Source organism: Lissotriton helveticus, chromosome 9 (genome assembly GCF_964261635.1).
Source record: "Lissotriton helveticus chromosome 9, aLisHel1.1, whole genome shotgun sequence".
In the NCBI taxonomy this organism is placed as follows: Eukaryota; Metazoa; Chordata; class Amphibia; order Caudata; family Salamandridae; genus Lissotriton; species Lissotriton helveticus.
Genome location: NC_136070.1, coordinates 1,003,206,980 through 1,003,221,589, shown reverse-complemented (window position 1 = coordinate 1,003,221,589; position 14,610 = coordinate 1,003,206,980). Strand labels below are relative to the sequence as shown.

Here is a 14,610-nt window from a genome sequence, read left to right as displayed (position 1 = left end):
AAGCATTGTAGTAGATTGAAGTCCATGCCCTCTGACCCATTTTACAGATGGCGGCTGCCTCGGAGATCTTTGTTCAACCTTTAGGTTAGACAAAACATCTCTTAAGTAGGTTCATAGTAAGAAGTAGAGCATCCTACTAGGATCTTCAAAGCCTTGAAAGGGGTAGTAAGTTTCATTTAAATGCAATTAAACAAAAATGACTTGTAGGTTACACAGAAATCTTTGCAACTGGCACGTCAACCCACTGAGCCATCTTAATGGGCCAGGAGCCTGTGACCAGAAAGCTACACACAGATCTCAGCAGTGAGTATGTTTAACTGACCTATGCTACCAGCTGCCTGACATTATGTGATTTCTCCACAGCCCAGCGACTGGGGGTGCTGCTTCTGGATAGGATGGGGTGCGCACTCTCAGGCCCCGGAGTGGCTCCTGATAAGACCGTCCCTGAAGGGCAGAGTTCGAAGGCCGACTCCGAAGTCATCCCAGGTGGAGTGGGCAGAAGCAGGCCACAACCGGAAGTCCCGCCCATCACTGGTGCTCAGAGGGAGCTGATTGAGGGCTCCTGGAGGATCCTGCACGAGGACATCGCCAGAGTGGGCATCATCATGTTTATCAGGTACGGGGGAAGCTGCTAGTTCCAGGGGAGGGGATGATAGGCACGCAAGTGAAGGTTGAGGGACTATGATGTACCTCTTCAAGGACAACAGGAGAAGGATTGAGGTACAAGAAGACTTTATTCAAAGGCATCCCAGCTAACTCCAGCAACAGCTCCGTAACATTCTCATTCCACTACCTCAGCACATTCTAACAAACCCCATTGCATGGACAGTGTACTCCTGTCCTATGCTGGGCCATTATTGTCATATGTTTTCTATGCCACACTTCTACCTCCTCATAATAGACATCCATCAAGAGAATACATAAAATCCACAGGAACCTTATCAGTTCTCCACAATCTTAAGAAGGTTGATTTATGATCTTTAAAGTACATTGAATTCCTTTGTACAGTGTTCAAAAGATAGCACTTAAGCAACGAAGAATGAAAAGAAGTATATAATGTACGCTGTTGTGGTTCTAAGCACTAACATTGATTGGGTTGAAAATTACTGCAAATGCCAGAGTGCCACTGTTGTTAGTGGCCAATGGACCGCCAAACTCGTAATCAGGCCCTAAGTCTTTACAGAATAATGTGTCGGTCTTATCATAAATTTCCGTCTTCAGATTCAGTCTGCACAGAAGTCTGTACAATTAGATTCTGTTTATAAACGAGTTTCAGGTGAACACTTGTTTCCACATTGTAGTATCTTGGTTATTATGCTTTACATGTCATCCACTGCTCAACCAGTGGAACACTCTTGAGATGATGTAACATAGAATGTTTGGGTATGAAGTACACAGTTGAAGAAGGGCTGAGTGCCTTGCTGGCTGCTCCTGGTGGGGCTGAATACTACTGTATTACTGATCTTTTAACTAACATGAATAAATCCTCCTGAATCTCATCTACCTGCATGGAGTGATCACTACACACATGTATACCCAAGTTCACGTGGACATATTGGGTTGCTATTGTTCCTTACAACCATTGTTGTTAAAAGAGTTCATAGGTGAAAATACTCACCTTAAGGGCTCCCGGAGGTATTTCTTCAATGTCATATGACACCGTTTTTTTCTCTTATCCTCTGTTGTGTCTCTAACACATATCTTTTGGCTATTGCTTGTGTGAGCAAGATGACAAGCTGACAACGAAGCACATCTGTGGTTTGTTGGATTTGTGAGATATTTTATCTAATGTGTGTGAATATTGGCTCTAAGTGGAACATGCTGCTGGATGCTGCAGGATTACTAGCTCTATATGTGTGGATGCATATATACGATGTTCTATTGTGTTCCATTTTTTTAAGTTCTGTCTTGTGTTGTGATTAGGCATGGGCGGTAAATTCCCTTCAGCTCGAGGAATTTGCGGAATTTGGGTAATTTCGCGTTCCACGGAGAACGCGAAATTGCCCAAAATTATGCGTTCCGCAACTTCGCGAAATTTTTTGCTTGTTCGTGTTCTCAAATGCGTGTTCATGAGATATTTCCCCCCGAGTGCGCAAACAGCAATTGCTAACAGTAAAAAAGCATCGCGTACAAGCAATTCCGCGTGTTCATGGAGATTTTTTACTGTTTCGCGAGATTTGCGTAAAGCGATTACACAAATTCCGCCCACCCCTAGTTGTGATGGGTGTTAGTCTGTGGTGTCGTAGCAGTGCCTTCAAAGAAAATTTACATTTCCTCATCGTCCTCTCACTCATTCCAGTCATTTCTCTGTGAAGATTTTCCATCTCCTCTGACGATCCCGATATAGTCCAACTTTCCTTTTTGATTTCCTAAACAAAGACTCACCTTAGTATATAAGACCATTTGTCCCAAAGGAAAGTATGGTTTTCTTGTCTTTCTGACTGATCTCTATGGTAGTTCTGAAATTTCCAAGACCTTTATAGTCATATTTTCAGAAGGGGACATAGCAGTGACCGTAGAGGTGGTACCTTTAGCAAGGTTTCACCTGGGTGTTATAGTACATTATAGTCTGAAGTTTTGGAGACCAGCTTCTATGACTTTAGAGACCCGATATTAACAATGCACTTAAATTCTGCAGCCTTCGGTCGTCTTCCACCCACTTGGTCACGCTCATTAATAGTTCCTGTTTTTAAAAAGGGTAACCGGTCACACCCTCATGCTTTAAGCCCATTTCCCTCATAGATTCAAAGGTAAAGATTGTCGGCCAGATTTTATTAAACCGCATTGAGGAGTGGGCAGAGGAGAGAGGCTTTTTATCTGACCTCCAGTATGGGTTCTGCCCTGGGTGGGGCAGTATAGAGCAAACTCTGAAACTTTATTTATTGGCCTGTAAATACACTAAGGCCAAGAAGGGGGCAGTCCACCTGGCCTTCATGGACCATAGCTCTGCTTTTGAGACAGTAAATCGCTCTAAGCTTTGGTCTTTGATGGAACAGATCTGGGTGCTGACCCAGTTTTAATACATTTTTTGCAGGATTTGCACAGTAATCTTTCAGCCAGCGTCAGGTTTGACCCTAATGGGGAATGCACTGAGCACTTTAAATTGCACCGTGGGGTCCGGCAAGGCTATATCTTAGCTTCTTTCTTATTTATTTTTTATATCAAACACATAGAGCAGGCCTTGGTAGCTCTGGGTGTAGACGTTCCTATTGTAGGAGGTTGCTTTATACCTGCTTTGCTCTATACCGATTATACTGTTTTAATCGCTTGTATGGCCAATGCCTTGCAAAAACTTCTTGACCTTTTTATTGGTTTTATGAGTAGCCGGGACCGAACAACAAATTTTTCAAAGTCACATGTTATGAAGATGGGCCCAACAAATATGAAAATTATGAAACATGTAGTAGATGACCAACATTTTCGTCAGGTAAACAAGTTCAAGTACTAGGTGGTCCAATTGGACTCTGGGCTTAATAGCCACTCACTTATTAGTCAGAATGTCTTATCCTTCAACAGAGCGATATTTAGCATTTGTGATTTTTCACGTAGGCTTGGGTGTATTCATATTCAATCTATTTCAGAAATCTACAGGGCCAAGTGTGTCCCATTAGCGATCTACAGCATTGGAATCCCATAAAGTGTACCTTATGAAATTGTACATGAAGAACTAGGTTTAGATTTTATTACAGATCAGTTGCGCCTCAGCCCTCTAAAGTTTAGGAACTTAATCTGGGTAAAGGAGGAACTTAGTCTTAATGGACTGATTTTGAAGGATTGGTTAAAACTAGAAAAATCCTACCAGATACCATGGTTGGCATAAGTGGAGGGTAGCCTCCGGGCCATGGGGAGGTGTGATCTGTATGATAACCCTTCTGCCATAACTTGCTTTGATAGTAAATGGATTGCAAGTGCCTTTGGGGATAAGCTGCCATTAGAACGTGAGGATTTAGTGCTAATGAAACATTCCATGCAACATGCAATATTACTTAAAACTTTCAGTAACACTGAACCTTATTTGACCTGGAATATGATACGACATCAAAGCCGTATATTGACTTCTTTCAGGTTGAATCTATTCCCTTGCTTAATCCCTTTTAATCATGAATGTTTTTGGAAATCAGACTTGCCCTTGTGTAACTGTGACAATACATCGATCAATGACACCTTGCATGTGGTTAGGTTTTGTCCAAAATAAAATATTCTGAGAAACAAATATTTACACCCAACTTTAAAACGAATGAATTTGACACAAGTTAGGCACCCTTATTGTTTTTACAGATGTTAAATAGTCCTTTTAGTTGCTTTTCTCCAGTACGTTTTGTGATGGCGGTGTTAAAATAAGAATGAGTTTGGTAATGAGAAATCGTATGTAATTTTGATGACCTGGCTTTTATGAGTTCATTCATAAAATTGAATAAAGATCATGAACTGAACTGACTTTAGAGAGCCATTTCCCCTGAATTGGAGTAACAGGGGGGAGCAAGAATGGTGGCTAGGTCCAAATTGTTTAACCCCTTCCACGCTCATGACGAGCTGGGCTCGTCATGAGGTAGCCTCCTCGCACGCTCATGACGAGCCCAGCTCGTCATGTAAAGTGCGGTTTTAAAAATCTCAGCGTGCGAGCGGAATTCCGCCCGCACGCATGCGGTTAAGAAAGTATGCATGTCTACACCCGCCTTGGCAGAAATCATCACGACAGACGCTAGCAATGATGCTTTGGGGCTACTTTGAAATCCATGGAATTCAGGGGAGTTGTTCTCAGTTATTCAAATATTACTCCTCAAATTGGAAGGAAGTGGAGGTGGTCACATTAGCTCATCTCAAATTGTCACTTCTTATTCAGGAATCCAGTTTAGTGATAAGAGCAGACAATTGTACAACCAGGTCTAAATAGACTGGAGAGAACCTGACTGACTTCTCTGGCAGTGTTAGCAAAGGTGATTTTCTGAAGGGAAACAACTGGAAAGATCCTAACTGATTAACTGCTTGATTGCCTATTGCTTTTGACGTATATCATAAATTCTGTATACAACTACTTATTCTCACCATTGTTTCTCCCACCTGGCACTGTACTCATTTATACTTTGTGAAAATCAATAAAGAATGGTGATACAGGTGAGAAAAAAAAGATGATTTTTGGTTGGGCAGAGCAGAATGTTTGTTCTCTGACAGCAATTTTTATCAAAGGAGTGTAAAATGTAACTACAGACCGGCTCAGCAGGATGCTTCCGCCCACTCTTGGGTATTGCTCCAATCCTCAAGTGATCATCAAATTTGTCAGAGGAGGGTTTTTCCCAAGTTAGATCTGTTTGTATTGAAGTACAACTCCCGTTATTCCATGTTTGGTACAAAATTCAAGGTTGAGGGAGCTCGGGCAGTGGATGTACTGCCTTGCCAGTGTCCCCAAGTTCTGCTGTATGTTTTTCATCCATCTCTCCTGATTTCAAAAGTATTGATGAGAATCAAGAAAAAAAGTGAGGGTGATAACGATTGTGCCTTGGTTAGAGCTTCAGAAGAAATGGCTTTCAGTGGACTTGGCAGTGGCACTGCAGTCTTCAAGGAGACAAAACTTGCTTCTTTCATATGATCATCATTGGAAGTCCTTTTAAAAACGGTGTGAAAAGAATAATTGTGATCCTCTGTCTTTCAAAGAAGTTAAGATTGTTACATTTCTCAGGAGGAGTTTACTTTAGGTCTAGCAGGTGCAACACTTAGGTTGCAATGGACAGCCATTAAGGCTCCAAGGGACCCCTGGGAATACGTAGCTAATCTAGATGGCTTGGTTTTGAGAATACTGAAAGGTTTTTCCCTGGCTAGACTATCAGTTAAGAGCTTGGTTCCAGGTTGGGATTTTGATTTGGATGCTTTAAAAGCTCCCCTGTTTGACCATTAGAATAAAATTCCTTGCAGTTTTTTTAGGTGGAAACTGTTTTTTCTGGTCACAATCACCTCAGCAAGAAGACTTGGCAATTGGGAGCATTATCATGCAAACCCCTTTTCAAAGGGTATTCCAAGACAAGTTGGTCCTAAGACATGGTTCATCTTTTGTGCCCAATATAGAGTCACAGATAGAGAGCATGTCCCTAATTCACGGTCTTCAGAACAAGGAACCATTTCTGCCTTGCATGTTAAGCGGGCTGTTCTCATCTATTTAGAAAAAGTGTCTGCTTTCAGGAAAGCTGTTTCTATATTTGTGAATTTTGGTCCAGAGAGAAAAAGATTAAAACTCTTTTATTTCTTCTTTGAGCAGCTAATTTGGTTTAATATTGTGGCAGTATTTGCTGAAAGTGTCTTGTCCAGGAGGAGTTGATCTTGTCCAGGAAGAGTTCAAGGGAAATCGAACAGAACTATGGTGGCTACATAGGCCGAGGTCCAAGGGGGCTTCCATTTTGGAAATCTGCAGGGTTTTTTCCAGGCCAGCTCCTTCTACATTTGTGAAACATTAATGTGATGGAACAAATTATTGTGAATTTGGTTAAAAAGTACTGCTGGCTGCTGTGCATGTTTAACAGGAGCGGGGATATATTGGAATAAATTCCACATGGTGGCATGATTCTCCATTGACTGCAGCAAGGAAGTGAATGGGGGGGTAATACTAAAATGCCCAAATGTTACTTCCATTGCTTTGAGTCCTTTCTTCCTTGCTCTAGTCATTAGGACCCCCTCTCTCCATGGGGCTGGAGCAAGTGCCAGACAAAATGATTTAGTAGCTTAATTATGATAGGATTTCCGTTGGAGAGGTGTGGATCTTGAATATTGATCACAGAATATCATAGGACAATAATCTCATGGACAGAATATTGAGGGACAAAATATAGAAATGTAAGTAGGTATAGATTTCCGATACCTAACTCCACAACTGCGTACCCTGATGATATGTATTTTGTCAGGGTATGTAGATGTGGAGTTAGAAATAGTAAATCTCTATTTCCCTATATGCACTTACCTTTCGATATTTTTTCACTTGATATTTTGTCATCAATATTAGTGTGCCACATCCAAAGAAATTCCAAACAAATATTAGTGTGCCACACTATTTCTTTCCTCAATTTTCCAGAGTAGAATTATTTGGTGAAGAGTGATCTGATATATATTAAGGTGTGTCCTTCTTTAGGGAATCAAAAAGGAAATTTGGACTATGCTGGGTCTGTCAGAGGAGGTGGACACTCCTCGTGAAGTAATGACTAGAGTGAAAAAAATGGTCTCAGAGTAATGGAATTATAGGGAAGTAATAATGTTAGCTTTACTTTGATGGGATAGCTTTCATTTGGTTACTGCAAGCATAGTTTTAAAAACAATGGGCCTGATTCACAAAGGTAATCTGTGCTGAAAGTATAACTTTACAACTTTCGCTAATCACAAAGGGCATTTACGAGTTGTAAAGTTAGACTTTTGTCTCGGTTAAACTTAAGTTTTGGTCTCAAGTTTACCTGAGACCAAAACTCAGACAAAAGTCTAACTTTAATGCTCTTAAATGCCCTTTGTGAGTACCGAAAGTTGTAAAGTTAGACTTTTGTCTCAGTCTACCTTTGTGAATTGGGCCCAGTGCCTACATAGCCAGCCATTTAACATGAGGAAAGGGCAGATGAATGCAAACCTCAACCCTAGTGTCAAGTGATGAAGCACTTCTGCAGCTGCATCAGCTTGGGTAGAAGGAACTGCACTGCACACATTCTGGAGTTGCCCCATGGTACTGGTTTTGCCCATGTAACCTTCGGTTGTAGAGGTATTGCATGGGCTTAAATGGTAATCGTGGTGGTGGTGGCTCAGGGCTTACATCTGGGACCTGGAAAAGAACAAACGTCTAGTATGTTGGCAACTCTGTGGAGTGGGCGGCAGCAGCAGCATTCTATTTGGGGCAAGAAAACGTATCTGATTTTATGCATTATGAATCTACTGCAGTGGTTTATTCGCTGTAGGATGTAAATGTAGTGCCAATTAAACATTGTCTCGGCCAGAGGATTCTAATTGTGGTTGCTAGGGTGTTAATGATGAATAAATAAACACTGGTCGTAATATAATTGTGGCATATTTAATGGGTCAGTAATTGGTTGTGGAACTGTCTTTACAGTGGGCGACCTTATATTCTTTGTGGCATTTGCATTGTGTGGATTTTCTGGTGAAAGTATTACATCAGTGCCAGCAGCAGTGTCCGAGGAAGATGGCCGTCAGTGAGTGAAGAAGTGGCTAGCCTTCTGCTGCTCAAGGAACTGCATGACTAAAGATGGTGAGAGACAAGGTTCTCCCAAGCTTGTACAGCAGGCTGCTAATTTTACCTGTACAAACCTGCCATGTTAACAAAATGGTTAACTCAGAGAGCTTGCCTGTGGGGACTGCACTTGACCAATTTTGTTCCATGTGGCGTACGGTACCAGGTCTAATTCATGCAGAAAAGGAGGTGTGCTGTTGTGTGAGTCACGTAAGAGAAACTCGTGCTACTTAGGTCTTGTAGGTAAAGCTGATCTTAATGTTAGTATCTTGGGATGGAATAGGACTTAAAGCCTAAACAGATACTGTGTCTTTTGAGATCCCCAGTTTACCCACATCACCACATTTAATTAACTAATTTTTAACTTATAAAATAGCATGAACCATCCCTATGTAACTGTCCATACTTACTGAAGTTAACAATCTCTTCATCATTTTGGCACATTTCTTCAGTGGACATCTCATATGAGCAATCATATAAAGGAAGGACTATAACACAGTCGACCTGGGCAGATCTCTGACCCCCCTCACTCTTTATTGACACCTGTCACCTCTTGTAGATCCATAAATCACAGAGTGAATATCCTCCTGAGACAGCTAGGTTAGGAAATCGTTTTGAAAATATAAAATGTAAATTATGGACACCATAAAGAGACCAACTGAGCTAATCAGAGCTGCCAGAAGGAAACATATCATAAAAATACAGGTCTATCCATCACCCTTGCTCATCCAACACACTGCTATATGCTGTGTCCCATAACACCTCTGTGTTCATCACACACAACATGGAAAGTCTTCCCACATAGGCTCAAGGCAAAAACATCACTCTTCAGTACACATACCACACAGTGTGCAGCATGCTACCCACATCAACAAGTGTGTCAGCTCCACAAACTGAGGTAGTAAGCGCTATACATATACTACAATGCAATACGGTAGGTAGAGAAAATGTATGGCCCTCTCATAGGTGTATCAAGGAAGCCCATATAGAGAATGTATATGGTCCTGGCAGTAATATTAGCAATCTGCTGGTACAGAAAGTGTGAGGATCCACTTGTTATATATCCTTGATACATAAGTACAGGAGGTGCGAGGGTCTCTGAGCATGTTATCAATGATGCATGGTACAGGATGCTTGTAGAGCTTTGTGTTGATGTTACTGCCTGAGACAGAAGCTATGAGGGTCGCTGGGTTCTCAAAGGGTTGGCTTTACGCCGGTGCAACCGGTGCAGCCGCATCTGGTGCTAAATTCGAGGGGAGGGGCGCTGTGTTAGGAAATATCATCCATTTAAAAGCACCTTCTGCAGAGTTCCTTGTGTGTCCAGCAGGTTTCAGGCAACAATAAAAATGTCAGTACAATGCTGGTGACTAACGATTCATGTTCCTGCTGGAGAGAGATTGGAGTGTTGTCTAGTGGCAGTTTTGACTCATAAAGTAGCACAATGGGTTAACACACCTGCTGCCAAAAACATGGAGATCACAGAACTGTATTAATGTGGATAGCTCAGTGGCTTACATTTTTGTCACAGAGATCCTTTTGTTATTTGCAGAAGTTCATAAGTTACAATCCTAAAATAGCACAGTGCCCTATGAGCTGTCATCAAAGTACTATATGCAAACTGCATGGTATAGGATAGGGTGTACAGTCATAATATCGAGTCAATTATTTCGACTGGACAGAATATCGAGTAAAAAATATAGAATGGACATAATATCGACTAGACATAATATAGACAACAAAAATATCGACTAGAGAAAATTAATATCGAATAGAATGGACATAATATCGAATCAAAAATATAGAATGGACATAATATCGACTAGACATAATATAGACAACAAAAATATCGAATTTAAGGTAAGTTAATAATAATTTTTATTTTTTGTGTAATATAAGTCTGTAGCGGGTTGTGGGTTTATAGGGGAATAGGGTGGGAAGTAATTTAATTCTAATTAATTAAATATGTTAATTTATTTATTGATATATATTTAGAATTAATTGTTAATTAATTATTAATTGGTAATTAATTAAAATATAATTGGTAATTAATTATAATTGATTAATTGATAAATATTTTAATTTTAGTAATTTATTTTCTGTAGCGGGTTGTGGGTTTATAGGGGAATAGGGTGGGAAGTAATTTAATTATAATTAATTAAAAATGTTAATTTATTTATTGATAATAATTTAGAATTAATTGTTAATTAATTATTAATTGGTAATTAATTAAAATATAATTGGTAATTAATTATAATTGATTAATTGATAAATATTTTAATTTTAGTAATTTATTTTCTGTAGCGGGTTGTGGGTTTATAGGGGAATAGGGTGGGAAGTAATTTAATTATAATTAATTAAATATGTTAATTTATTTATTGATATTTTTTAAAAATTAATTGTTAATTAATTATTAATTGGTAATTAATTAAAATATTATTGGTAATTAATTATAATTGATTAATTGATAAATATTTTAATTTTAGGGTTCAGGGTCAGTTGTCAGTTTTTGGGTAAAGGGGTATTTTTAGGGTTCAGGGTCAGTTTTCAGTTTTTGGGTAAAGGGGTATTTTTAGGGTTCAGGGTCAGTTTTCAGTTTTTGGGGTAAAGGGGTATTTTTAGGGTTCAGGGTCAGTTTTCAGTTTGTAGGTAAAGGGGTATTTTTAGGGTTCAGGGTCAGTTTTCAGTTTTTGGGTAAAGGGGTATTTTTAGGGTTCAGGGTCAGTTTTCAGTTTTTGGGTAAAGGGGTATTTTTAGGGTTCAGGGTCAGTTTTCAGTTTTTGGGTAAAGGGGTATTTTTAGGGTTCAGGGTCAGTTTTCAGTTTTTGGGGTAAAGGGGTATTTTTAGGGTTCAGGGTCAGTTTTCAGTTTGTAGGTAAAGGGGTATTTTTAGGGTTCAGGGTCAGTTTTCAGTTTTTGGGTAAAGGGGTATTTTTAGGGTTCAGGGTCAGTTTTCAGTTTTTGGGGTAAAGGGGTATTTTTAGGGTTCAGGGTCAGTTTTCAGTTTGTAGGTAAAGGGGTATTTTTAGGGTTCAGGGTCAGTTTTCAGTTTTTGGGTAAAGGGGTATTTTTAGGGTTCAGGGTCAGTTTTCAGTTTTCGGGTAAAGGGGTATTTTTAGGGTTCAGGGTCAGTTTTCAGTTTATGGGTAAAGGGGTATTTTTAGGGGTCAGGGTCAGTTTTGGGTTTTTGGGGTACAGGGGTACTTTGTAAAAATAAAGTAAAATTACATTTAAATTACATTTATTTAATAAAATTAAATTATATTAAATTATATTATAATATTTTTTATTAATTTATATTCAAAAAATTATTATATACTTACCAATACTTATGTTGTAATGGTATGCGTTGTAAAGGTATATGCGTTGTAAAATCTTGCGTTGTAAATGTATGCGTTGTAAAAGTTTTTGCGTTGTAAAAGTTTTGTTGTAATGGTAGGCGTTGTAAAAGTATGCGTTGTAACGTCATACATCCCTGGAGTGGGAATAGTAATTTTAACCTCTACGCTATCCAGCGCTTTCCCTACTGTTGCACCCACTGGAGTGGGAGTAGTAAATTTTACCTCTACGCTATCCAACACTTTTGCTAATGTTGAACTCACTATAGTTGTAACAATAAATTTTAAACATTTTCTAAAATGTTATATATGTTTATTTAATAATATGTTTAAATATATATATATATATATATATATATATATATATATATATATATATATATATATATATATATATGTGTGTGTGTAATTTTTGGTGATATAATTTTTTTAATTATATAAATTATTTATTAAAATTATATTTTTTTAATAATTATTTCTAAGTTTATATTAAATATATTTATTACTATATTAGTTTTAACTTACTTTTAAGACATTTTAAAAAATCGATATTTTGACAGTCTATATTTTTGTAAGTCGATATTTTGGAGTCGATATTTTGGTACTTACCTGTTTGAAGATAGGGAGTCGATATTTTGTCAATCGATATTTTTGACTCGATATTTGTGTATCTCGATATTTGTGTCGTCGATATTATGTCAGTGATCCATAGGATAGATCATTATATTTTTCTCCAGACTTTCATTATCCTAATGTTGCTAAAAAAGGGTTCGTTTCCTTATAAATACATTCTTCTGAGTAGAGCCAATCCCAACCACTATGGTATGTTTTCAATTCTAAGTTTGTCTTATTCAGACATAACATTCTTAAAATATACTGCCTGCTAGTGTGGGTGACGTGATTCCTACACCTTGTAATCCTCATTGTCTTTTGTAAGATTTCCCATAGACTGATTTACACACATATGAATTATTGTCTGTGTATAATGTGTGTGATGTAAAGTGCTCTGACACCCTGCACTAGTATGAGTAACGCTATAAAACAAATGCAATGCATGTGAGAGAGGCTCCATAGAGAGATGACTGGCACGGCTGGATGGTGGGAGTGAAATAATCTGTGGAGAAAGAGGTCATTAGGGGCGCCAAAAAAAGATTGTTGCACCGGTGCCACCAGCGCTACAGCAGGCCCTGGTTATGCCTCAGTGGTAACAGGTACAGAAGGTGTTAGCGTCATAGGTTGTGGTATCTGTGAAGCACAAAATGCATTAAAGGCTCTGGGGTGTATCAATAATCCTCTGGTACTGAAGCTGTGAGTGTCACAAGTGTTATATCGGTAATGTACTACAGAAGATGTAAGGGTCTCTGGAACATGCCAGTGATGTAGTTGCAGAAGGTTTAAGAGTCTAAGGGATTATGTACAGATTGAGAGATTTGAGAGACATAGTGACTGGGAAGGGACAATGATGCACAGTAACAGAACCCATTACGGTCTCTGTAGGTGATGAGATGACAGTGCTGCACGTGATTGAGAGGTAGAGAGTACATGAGTGATGGTGGGGTATGGCAGTTATAGGGGTGCCTGCGGGGGATATCAGTAATGGACTGGCACAGAAGGTGCACATGCTCTGGGATGATACATGTGATGACTTGGTGGAGAACTGTGAGGACCACTGGAGTGATATGAGCAATAGCCAGGGAGCAGGTGTGACCGTCCATTGGTGTATCAGTTGCACAGATACGTAAGTGTTGGACCCTATGGTTGTATGAGTGAGGCAGCTGTACAAAATGTCGGAGAGCAGCTGTGATGCAGAGAAGGAGTTTCAGGATCCTTGGATCCACACCTACAAATCCCTCAACAGCATCGGACCCAAATACATCAACAAGAGAGTCTCCTTCCACGTACCCAAGAGGACCCTCCGCTCCGCTGACCTTGCCCTAGCGGCGGTCCCTCACATCTGCAGACACAGAGCGGGTGGGAGATCTTTCTCCTACATCGCAGCCAAGACCTGGAACGAGTTCCCGGTGAACATCAGACGGTTCCCAACCCTGCACACGCTCAGGAAGGACCTCAAGACCAGGCTCTTCGACTGATCCAGAGCTGACCCCTCCCCCAGCGCCTTGAGACCCTCACGGGTGAGAAGCGCGCTTTTAAGCCCCCTGATTGATTGATTGATCATATTAGTGTTGCATTGGTACCGGCAGGGAGGATCCTTTTGGGGGTATCATTATTCTGTTGGTGATGTCAAGCACCTAGAGCGAGATATAATGTAGAGATGTAAACTTTTTGAGAGTGCCTGCAGTGGTATAAGGTCTGCGTGTGCATTGGATTTGACGGTCCATACAGTACTGCAATGTATTGTGATGTGGGTACAGTAGGCAAGGGGTCCCTTGAATGCCACATAATGTGCAGGTGCGGTGAGTGACAGGGTCTCGGAAGTGCTGCGTGGTACAGAATGTGGGAGTTGGTGTCTTTCATACGGGCCTTGAGACGCACTGCGATTTGGTGTGGACAGTGCACCGGGCCTTTGATCCTCGGAACCCTGAGAAAGGCCACCGGTGACATATGTGGTGGGTAACACACTACTGATGTGTATTATGGACGGTGCCTTGGTTTTTAGTGTCCATGGCGTGATGGGAAGAGAGTGTAAGCAAAGGGAGTTTGAGTGTCCTGAATCAAGTATAATATGTTTACCTAAAATGGGTTTCAGGGAGAATGGAGAGAGGTACCACAGGTTTGAGTGGCACTGGGTGATGTGGTGTTGCTTGTGTAGGTGTACTGGATTTCAGAATCCCCGGAGTGATGTAAGGCATGTGTAGATATATTGAGTTTGAGAGCTCACCCAGTGATCTATGATGTGTCGGTACGCTGGGTTTGAGAGCTCACTCAGTGATGTAAGACGTATAGGTGCATTGGGTTTGAGAGCTCAAGCTGTGATCTATGACGTGTAAGCTCGCTAGGTTTGAGCGCCCCTGCACTGATGATTGATTGACACATGTTGGCATGGCGGCCATTGGCTTGTTGTTACCCATGCGTCCTGCACTGCTGTTATTATAGGTCGGTACAATG

General features: G+C 40.2%; 1 protein-coding gene across 1 annotated transcript in view; it reads left to right on the top strand.

Annotated features, from left to right (window-relative positions):
* The first annotated feature begins 395 nt into the window (after window positions 1-395).
* Window positions 396-14,610, top strand: part of LOC144783119 (neuroglobin-like) — a 106,505-nt gene continuing 92,290 nt past the window's right edge. The window contains exon 1 of the mRNA XM_078662266.1: window positions 396-616. Coding sequence (XP_078518392.1) covers window positions 396-616 — 221 coding nt within the window. The remainder of the gene's footprint in view (window positions 617-14,610) is intronic.